The 10,727-nt window shown below is 47.0% G+C and overlaps 1 protein-coding gene across 3 annotated transcripts in view; it reads right to left on the bottom strand.

Moving 5' to 3' along the window:
• Window positions 1–3,262: 3,262 nt before the first annotated feature.
• Window positions 3,263–10,727, bottom strand: part of LOC135897079 (dual serine/threonine and tyrosine protein kinase-like) — a 113,173-nt gene continuing 105,708 nt past the window's right edge. For all 3 annotated transcript variants that reach the window (XM_065425657.1, XM_065425656.1, XM_065425655.2), the window contains 4 exons: window positions 9,631–9,714; window positions 7,625–7,874; window positions 6,790–7,054; window positions 3,263–3,723 (listed from right to left, as the gene is read on the bottom strand). In XM_065425657.1, the coding sequence (XP_065281729.1) occupies window positions 3,639–3,723; window positions 6,790–7,054; window positions 7,625–7,874; window positions 9,631–9,714 (684 nt within the window). In that variant the 3' untranslated portion in view covers window positions 3,263–3,638. The remainder of the gene's footprint in view (window positions 3,724–6,789; window positions 7,055–7,624; window positions 7,875–9,630; window positions 9,715–10,727) is intronic.

Raw genomic sequence — 10,727 nt, 5'->3', positions numbered from 1 at the left:
GGCAGGTGCCGGAGTCATGGCGCACAGCCTACGTGGCCCCCATCCTGAAGGCCGGCTGAAAAACGTGAGCTCCTATCGGCCAGTCTCACTCACCTCTGCTGCTTGCAAGCTGATGGAGGCCATTGCTTTCTGGCCGATGAGCAGATAGGCTTCCGGCGGAGCTGATGCAGTGCGGACTCCATCGTGGACGTGGTCTCCACGCTGGAAGAGGCCAAGGCCTGCGGTGACGCCGTGCTCCTGGTGCTTATCGGCATGAAGGGGGCCTTTGACGGCCTGCCCTATCCAGTCGTTCAGCAGGCCCTGGACCTATTTGGTAGAGGGCGTCCCACAAGGATCAGTGGTGAGCCCTTTCCTGTTCAACCTGGCCCGACTGCTTGCTGTCCTGCAGACTGACCCCCACAACCACGTGAATACCTCCATCAACGCGGACCACATCACCCTATGTGTGCGAAATCCACCACACAGCCACAGCAGTGCGCGCTCGGCTCTGCAAAGAGCCCTCGACACCGCCGCTGCTTACCTGAGCTGCATTGGCCTTGCCATCTCGGCAAGGAAGACGGAGGCCATGCTGCTCCACCCAAGAGCAACCGCCCGCTGCACAGCTGCAACTGGAAGGCGACCTTGAAGCCCGGCAGTGACGTACCCGGGGCTACACGTTCATCACCGGCTGACCTGGCTGCCTGCTGTCAAGACCCTGCATGTCCAGGTCCTCCGGGTCCACAAGGCAGTCTCCCAGCTTGTTGCCCGAGGACAGAGCTGCACCACTAGGTGGGCTCTACGGCTGTACCATGCAGTAGCCACCTCACGCCTGCGGTACGTCCTCCCACTCGTGGCACTACCACGTGCCCGTCTCAAGAAGCTGGAGCTGCAGCATAGGGCCGAGATTAGGTTCTGCCTGGGCGATCCCTGCAGCTCTGAAATCGCTGCAACCTTGGCCGAGGCAGGAGCATGGTCCCCATCACTCCTGTCACAGCCCACATTCTACGATCAGCCACAGCTGTGCACATCGCTGAATGACACTGCGTTCAGGAATATCGGTCACATACCGACCGCACACACAACCCCCATCACACCTGCACTGAGCATTACGCTGCGGAGAAAGCTTATCAGTGAATGGCTACTGACAGCGCAGCGAAATTTTGGTTCTAAAGCAATTTTTCCCGACCGTGCAATGAGGCCGCAATGCGAGACCGCAACGAGGCCGCAATTTGGTGACTTTATTCACTACCGCCCTTAGCCGGCAGATCTGAACCGTGCATCAGGAATGTGCATTTCCATTGGGGAACAATAGAAACTCTTATTTAGGCTAAACAAGCGCGCGTACGTACGTACTTACATGCCGCACTCGGGACATCTGCCATTCAAATATTCTGCCATGTAGCAGCACCGTAACCAAGTAATGTTACTGTTACGTGCTTCTGACAAAGACTCTAAATAACTCTGAAGGAGCGCAGTTCCGTGTAATATACGTTCTCTGCATTAGGACACTGTAGCACTGGCTGGCCGGTGTGGCGGTCCCTGCAATGCATCACAAAAGCTCGTGAGGAACCTGGCTATAAAGTATCATCACAGAACACCTATATATGGCATCATGCAGTCGAAAGATTAGCTACGCGTTGTAGATGCACATCAAACGCAAAGACGAAGTATACTTACGAGAAGCAAAAGCCCGAAAAATAAGCGATCCACCGCTTCGTGCACTCCGAGCCTGCCATATGCCATATTATGCCGCCAAAAAGGCCAGATGTGACATCACGGACGTGAAAAAACAAAGACCGGATGTGGCGTCCCGGACGTGACGTTTGGGTGAACCTAACGCTTGCGCTGCGTTCACCGGGTGAACGCAGACACTTTCCTTATTGCCATACACCACTGCTCTTAGCTTGCCAACTCAAATAAACTTTCTGTCGTTTAGATTCCAACATAGAGTTGATTCCAACGTTTAGTTGGATCTGCTAACGTTTAGTTGGATCTGCTTTTTTTTAAAATACATTTTGAATGCCTACACAACAGGGAAAAACGTCCGTCCATCATGTAAGATGATCGCTTTTAAGATGGGGCCTGCAGCAGCGAGCGAGTCAACCTTTACACAGTCTCTCACTTCAATGCGAAATAAGCTGCGAGAACACAGCATGTACGAAGCTGTCAGCACTAGCTGCATCGTGTCCCCATCACGGATTGCTTTAAAGATAGAGGCGCGCGTCATATGCAGCTGCTGCCAGAATACAGTTGGTCACAGTTCATAATGGTTACACATGGAAGGGTAAGGCGCTAATGAGCGATAACGGCTTATGATTGGAACATTATCGGTGTAATCGGTGCAACTACCTGCAGTAGTTTGCTCGCCTCATCAATTCATCTTGCACTACCGTCTGCAGCTGTTCATGTCTCCATTGTGCCGTCGTTTATACTGGTCGGATCAAGTTTCAGAACACTGATAATCATGCCGAGCTGCGTGAAGGTGATCAAGTGGCGCAATGGTTATGCATACTTAAATCCCAGGAGTTTCTGCTTGAATTTTCTTCCCTTTATTTTTACAGTTGCTATGGCACAATGTATTGGCGAGAAATCAAGTGTCTAGAGGCTCATGCAAAACTATAGTTTCTCTTTGTGGAACAGTCGGGAGACATCAGAAGGGCACTAAAATGCTATCTTTTGCACGGTGAAGCTGATGTCCTCACTGTACTTGCAGGGCTTGCTAGACTAGCCGTGAATACGAAGTGAACACAGTGTAGCCCATTGGTAAAGGAAATGAAGTGAATCCTGGGGCTTTACGTGCCAAAACCATTTGATTTTGAGGCACGCCGTAGCGGGGGACTATTAATTTTGACCACCAGAGCTTTTTTAATGTGCTTCCAATGCACAGAACACGGGCGTTTCTGCATCCTGTTAAAGGGAACACAAGCACGTCATGTACAGCAATGCACAGTGATTCAAGGGTTGCTACAAAGGAAGTTCACCCATGTGCTTTGATGTGTTTCCATTAAAAGTGGAACTTGCTGCACACACTGCTCTGCTATTTGTCCTCATTGAAAACTGAGCTTTAGAAGTGGCACTTAGTGTAACACATGAGCATTTGAAAGCATATCCAATAGCTCCACCTTCAATACATGCCATGGCCATTTTTCTTTCGTTAATCACAGCACTGTCAAGTTCTGAATGTTCTGCATTTGCTTTGAAAAAGGATTGATGCATGCTTGTTTACTGGACGAAACTATGCACGCACAATCAACAAGTGAAAGAGTAGTTGCAACGACAGGCATACATTCAAATGCTTTATTTTGTGTACACCATGCACATTTTTCTGCTTTTCCACATGTGATATAAACAGATTGCACATCATTAGTACTTAAAACCAGGAACACGAAACACATACACATCTACACTAACTCTTTTTTATTACATTATGTACATGAAATATAAAATAATCTTATGTACAAGAAAACAGGACTTTCATGCAGACCTGCTTTGTCATGATCAGGGTGGTAGCGCTAGAAACGTTCCACATGTCTGCTTGTGTGCGTGGAAGCTCGCGTCAGTTTAGCTGAACTTACAAGTAAATACATTAGAGGAAAATAAAATACAATAAAAGGAATGACAGAAAGACAAAAAGGGTAGAGGAAACAATGTGGGCTCGTCTAGTAACACATGTGGTGGGCATATATTTCAATAAACAAGTCCGCACTTTCGGTCACTGCATCGACGCCTCTCGGAGGTACTCGTCTGCAAAGAATAAATGGGTACACCTGCATGTAGCTTCAAGTATCTCTCCCGGCAAGCAGTGCACCTGGGCCACTAGAGAAGTGTAACATGCGGTCTTTGAGCAATGACTTGTTCAGTGAACAACATGCAACCATGCATTCATCATGCTTACATCAGTGACCATGGTGTCCCACAGTCCTATACAAAAAGGGGGCCGCCTCAATGGCTACGAACAACTTCTGGCAGCTCGAGCATTGGTTCGCTTGAAAGTTGGATATACTTGTGTACATGATTGCTTCTTTGAGCGGTTTGTAGTTGCACGTCTACCGGTGAGCAAATGTGCCAATTGCTCGGGCAAACTTGCAACAAGGCTGCCACAAGAGCTACAGAGCCGCTGACTTGTACAGTAGTGCTAGTCGAATAAGCTGGCAACATTGGGTTACATGTTCTTACCACACCAAAAAAGTGGTCTTAAGTGCCAGCCACTTGCACTGTTGAGATCGCCAAGTTAGTCCAGTGAATATTTTAGTGACAGCTGCTTAGTTTTAGTAAGATCTTGATGAGGGCTAGTTGGTTCATATCTATAACTGAGGTTGAACAGTGCGAATAAAACAAGGACACAAAGGAACACAGCACTTGTCTGTGGTATTTGTTTCTTCATGTCCTTGTTTTATTCACACTGTTCAAACTCAGTTTTGCTTAACTTCTTTACAGTTTAACAAATAGCAGTTTCAAGGTTTATTGAACAAGCATGTTATGGTTGCCAGCTTATTGTCAAGCATGTGTATGCAAAAATGGCTTGTGATTGCCAGCACAAACACCTGCAGTAGGCATCAGACTGATTGCAAGTGCATTCACTGTGCAAGTCCCACTGCACAAATAGTAGAGGCACCTAAATAATGTTTTGGCAAAAATAAAAAAAATAAAAACGAAGGTTTGCAAGACATTCCATCAGAAATGCTTGCAACAACAGAAAGTCACACGACTTTCCATCAAGAATGCTCACTACAAGAGGCAGCTTTGTTGGAAATGTTTGCATCAACATGAAGTTCGGAATTTCCTTCAGAAATGCATGCAACAGGAAGTAGAAAATTCCCGTCACCAGCCCGACAGGAAGGCTTTCTGTCGCAAGTCTAACGCGCATAGAAAAGCCGCTCCCGCCAGACATGCAGCAAGCGCAGTTCATGCCATTCTGGCTCGGACAGCTTGCATGCATCTTCTGCAAGACGACATGTCACATTGCAGGCAATAACATGAATGTAAAAGCAGTGAAATGAAAAGAGAAAGCGTTCACAAGTGTAAGGCATGGCAAGCTAGCGAGTACATGCAAATGCTTCGCACTGGTTTTTGCTTTACCTTCGGTGGTTAAGATGCGAGAAATAAGCTGCGAGAGTTTCGACAATGCTCAATGATGTCAGCAGCACGAGCCACAAAGCGCTGCATGCATGTTATGTTTGGCAACCCTGCGCTCTCTCTGCATTTCCATCTGATGGAAGAGGAACAGGAAGAAAAACACAAGTGAGATTAATTTCTTTTTTTTAAAAGGTTATAAGCAGAATACACAAACCGTGCTTGGAAAGAATGAATGCAGCATGCTAAGTCTCCGAATGAATTGTCCAAGCCAATGTGCCTTAGCTAAGATGATTGAAATTGACGATTCAGTGCATGGGATTGACGCAGAAACATGGGAAACAAAAGCGTTTGACTAGAATTTTATGTTGAGAATGCACTGTCGCGAGTACAGCAAGACATAACCCTATCGCAGTTGCATGTGTCAAACAGCGAAAAAGAAGTGGAGTCGCTTCAAGCTTCTCAAGCTGCTGTTTAGGAACTTTCCGTTAAGTGCAGTACCATCAACACAAAAGCGTCACTTGCACCATTGTACTGTCTAACGCATTTATGTTTTAAGACGAGACGGGTAAAGTTGCATGGTCTTAAAATTTGCACTGGGACTGGCTGCTCGGAAAAAAAAGAAGAGGAATCCGTTTCTTAGCAAACATACGAATGGGTTTACTAACTGCCTCAGAGTTCTCCATGCTGAAACGACAAACACCAAAAATTTGGAATGGAAGTGCCTCCATCACAACAGCTGGTCACATCCACAGGCTTTTACGAAGCGCCTGCAGCTAACATGCATGTGCCCGGCGTCATCACAGTTGTTTCATTTGCTTGGCGCTTCCTTTCTCATAGATGTCGCAAAGGAAATGAAGGACATGCACAAAATGCGAAGGAGTTGCGCAGGGACCCAGGTGCATTTGTTCAAGGCCGCGCACGCCAATAACAGAATGCAAAGATGCAACTTCTCTGCACAAGCAGCAGATTGTGCAAGCGATTATACTTTGTGCCGAAAGCAAGCTTGACAGTGACACACAATCTGCTTGCACTGCAAGGCCAACACAATGCATGAAAGGGGAGACATTCAGTGCCACCACCAAGCGTCTAGATGGGTAAACGAAGTTGCAGCTCTACGAAGCAAGGACCCTGCTGATTATCAGACTTTGTGGCTGGCATGCCTTGTCAGTGTGTAGCTCCATGCGACTTAACCAAGAGCAAAGGCAAAGACTTAAGGCAACGGATTTGCTAATAACCTAGCGTGCTAGGGCTGCGTTCCATGCACTCATGGGCACAATGCGTCAAGGTTCACGTCGATTCCATGCAAAACTCAATGCAAGTCAACATGCACAGGACAGAGGACTGGTACTCAGTCCTGATGTCTATGTGAGTGATGGAAACATCCTGCCGAGACTGGGTTCGGCCACAGTTCTGTGCAGTCGATTTCAGATGTTGGTGAGCTGCCTTCAGGTCAAGCTGTCCTGTATTTCGATAACACGAGAGTGGAGGCAAGCAGACGCCCAGTGCCAATGGGCGAGACAGATGCCAGTACCATGCAGCAACCTTGGCTCTCAGTCAGTCTCGTCCAGACTCGGCTGCACTGCCATGTTTACCGCAATACCTCAACGTGCTATACTCGCGCAGCAGTGGATCTCTTCATGAACAGTTAAAGCAAGAGTAGTAGTAGTGGCAAGGCAAAGCGGTTATCACTCAGTGCTGACGCTCAGCTCGGACACTGGGACGGCCATTTCGTACTTGTCCTTGGTGGGCACAATTGGCCGGCAGGGAGCGTAGCCATAGCCGCTCGCCTGCTGCTGCTGCTGGCTGGTACAGAGGCTGTCCGAGAGCTGCTGGGTCTCCTCGGCGAGCGAGGCCTCCCGCTGCTGTTGCTCCGAGATGGCCTCGAGCACAAGCTCCACATCACCGAGTAGCGGCCGCCGCTGGGGGTCACTGGCCCAGCAGTGCTCCATTAGCCGCCAGCAATCATCGTTAAACTGGGGCAGTCGCTCGGGCCGAGCACCTGCGGGCACGAGTCTTCATTAGTGCAAGTTTACAATGGCAGACTTAATGCCTCCGAGATAATTCAGAGCTGTGAGAGGATACAGTTCTAGCAGAGTGTCGCTTCGCTCACATCTCGTGCACTGCAAATAAGTGCTTTGATTTTACACTTGGATAAACGCATCAAAGCAGATCTCTCAGAAACACATGCGAGGCACAGTCGGCTTGACTGCAAAATGAAGAAACCAACTAGACCCATAGTCACGCTCCACTCTATCAGCTCTGTAGCAAAACGAGGGTAGCATTGTGCATTCGAATGCCTGCATGAACGATGCACACATGTGCGCTAGCGTTCCCGCTGAGCACATGGTGTGCTAGATTGTCTATATACACACCTATCTACAGATTAGCTACAGAGCTACAGATTAACTTCGACCATCTCGAATTCTTACAATGTACACCAAAATAACAAAAATAAAGATTTGTGCATTTTACAATGTTGCGCTATGTATCTGTCCATATCCTTTCAGCCCCACCCAGCCCTCTCCTGTATGACAGACTAACTTGGCCCTTGCCTAAAACTTGTACCAACCTTTCCGGACACACGACCACAGCTGATCTTTGGTCTGGCACTGCTCAAAGACGTAGGGCAGCTTGACATGTCCCGCGCAGATGTACCAGAAGAGGATGCCGAAGGCATACGTGTCAACGCTGTTGTCATAGCGACCTGTGAACAGCTCGGGAGCCATGTGGATGGGAGTGCCTACGATGCTGCCGGACATCATCGCCTCCGGCTTGCAGAAGCCTAGGTCCGTCAGCTTTGCTCTGTTCGCCCTGTCCAGCTGCCGGCAGAAACGGTCATGGGTCACTCATGGACACTGGAACGCAATGCCTGTTGTCACAAATCAGTCGCCACCGATATAAAGCTATCAGGGGCCATGCCTGCAGTTGGCAACAGGTAGCTTTACTGTCCAGTGTACACAGGTCACATTACGCATAGCTAAATGTAGAATATAGGCACTTAAATCTCAGCTAAACATTCTGCACATGTCAAATAATGTTGGCTGACACACAGGTTCACAACACGAAACTTATTTCTTGCCAAATGATGTGTGGTGGTCGTCGCACTCTTTCATATCTCATATCTTGCAGACCTTGCAGCAACAATTTGGCAAGCTGCTGCTTGTCACGTTTGCGAGAGATTGTCCAAGACGTACAGTGTTTTCAGATAAGCTTCCAAATGACAGGCTTTATATTTCAAATTATTGATATCGAACTATTTTGCAATCCCTTTTGAGTCTGATACACCTGGGAACGACTTCAGACATTTATAGCAGTGCAAATGTGCAATAAAAGCTTGCAACTTAATTAACTTTTCGATCATATTTATCTAAATTAGATGCATTTGAGCCACTGTCTCGGATATAACTCGTGAAGCAGCGTCACAACAAATACAATGGAATCCCAATAATTCGAAATCTTTTAATTCAAACTGAGGGATAATTTAAACTGCTCTATTCGACCCAGTGAAGTCCTATATTCCGAATATATAAAAAGTCCCACGAATTCGAAGTTCAAGAACCGCACAACGGTTATTTGAACAAAATTTCTCATGCCCATGGACCACTTTTTGGACAAGCCTGAACCAAAGGCTAAGGTTTGATACCTCGCTAGCTACCGTAACATTGCGTGCCGTTAGAATGACGAGGAAAGAGGTGCAGGGAGCCGATACTGAACTGGAGCAAGCAGTGCAGCATGCACCCTCCTTTCTCATCCAACTTAAACGGAGCAGGAAACAGCCCCATAGCATGCACTTGATCACTATGTTACCGCGCCCACTCACCTACGCCCCTCCTACCCCTCTATTGTGCGGGCTTTCCGAGCTCAATCACATCTTCAAAATAGGGAATGTGGGAGGATGGCGCAAACCATGCCACCATCCTTCTCGGCTCACCCTAGCATGTTTATCCCTCGCACCCACAGCAAACGATGCACGAGACGCGATTTTACTGCACTTAGACTTTATACGGAACCTAGGCTTCTTCCAGCACACGCCTGGCACAGTAACGGTTTGGTTTCTCACGCTGTGCCGCACAGTTTATAGAGCGCTATATTTAAAGGGGCTCTCATTATTTCTAACTCCATTTTATTCGAATGAATTTCTGGTCCCCTTGGTTTTCTAATTAACGAGATTTTACTGTATGTATTAATGAAGTGCTTTCCCTAGGAATGGACAGCCCTGTAACAACCACGTTAACACTGTGCAACAACGATTAAACTTCTGCTACATGCACAGTGCTGTGGAATGAGGGCACAATGTACTCTCGGAGGAAGTTGAAATTGCCGACTCTTTAGGGCAGGTGATGAATGCTGGGGCCTCAGAGTGGTGATAATAGTTTGTCGAAGCTTGAACGTAGCGCGTCTCGCTGACACCCTGGCATAGACCGTTCAAGTTTCTCTTTCTTCAAACTATAGTACTTACTACATTGCTCTCCAAGGTGCCAGAACAAATACTATACGGTACAAGCGTGGCACGTAAACACTAAACTGCCTCTCACTAAACAAAAAAACTCACGCTATCTCATGCTGCATGCTTACCAGGACATTTTTTAGCTTGATGTCTCTGTGCACGAGGCCTTGACTGTGAAGAAACCGGATGCCTTGAACAACATCCAGTGCAACCTGTAAGCAATAGAAGTTGTCTTATTGTACTGCACAACAGTTGCAAAGTGCACTAAGCAGTGTGCAATGTAACCACGACACGTGCTCAGCACTTTTCAAGCACGAGAAAGGAATTCTTAAATAAGAATGCTTGTATAACAACCTCTATGCTGTTGACAAATGCCTATCCTAGAAATCAACCTTCACTCGAAGATGACTGCAAAGGTATTCCTAAGCACGTGTGATTAATTCATCGTGCGCTCACAATTATTGCCCTACTACAGCCGAACCCACTTATAATGATGCCAGGTATACCATATTTACTTGAATAATGAACACAGGCGCGTAATGATTGCAGATGCCACTTTTGCAATCAAAGAGTGCATTTCTTCTTTTCCTTGCAAAATGATCGCACTCCAAACTTGCTGCCATGAAGTAGAAGACACAGTATGATTCAGCATCCAATACTGCACCTGACGCGCCAAACCGGCAGCCGGATCCATTGCATATTGTTATGCTGGCATGCAACAAAAATAGGAGACACACATAGTAGGATACGGTGTCTGACATGGTGTCAGACACGGCAGAATTGAGGTGTTTAGCTCATCTGGCTCTACAGAACAGCAAAACGCCTTGGACCCAGCTGCCATATCGGTGCATCAGATGCTGTGTCGGATGCTGAATTCTACCATGTGTCTGCTTTTAGTTGTAGCCGCAAAAAAAAAGAGAAAAAGAAAAATGAGCTCACAATTTTACCCCACATAATGAACGCCCCCCAACTTAGTGCACATTCTTCAAGAAAAAAGTTATCATTATGCGAGAAAATACAACATTCTATCAGTTATAATGATCACATTTCATTGCATTTGAAATTTTCTGACGGTACTTATTGAAACTGCATTAGACAAACTTTTTAAGCCGCTGTATGTTACAATGAAGATTTAAAACCCGGTCGTGGGAAATATAGCGTACACGCAAAGTTATGAAGCAGGAAAGAAAGTGGGAATGGACTGGGCACGTTGCAGTGCACACCT

The sequence above is a fragment of the Dermacentor albipictus genome, chromosome 5 (genome assembly GCF_038994185.2).
Source record: "Dermacentor albipictus isolate Rhodes 1998 colony chromosome 5, USDA_Dalb.pri_finalv2, whole genome shotgun sequence".
Taxonomy (NCBI): domain Eukaryota; kingdom Metazoa; phylum Arthropoda; class Arachnida; order Ixodida; family Ixodidae; genus Dermacentor; species Dermacentor albipictus.
The sequence above is the reverse complement of the archived record's forward strand: the minus strand, read 5'-3'. Positions and strand labels throughout refer to the sequence as shown.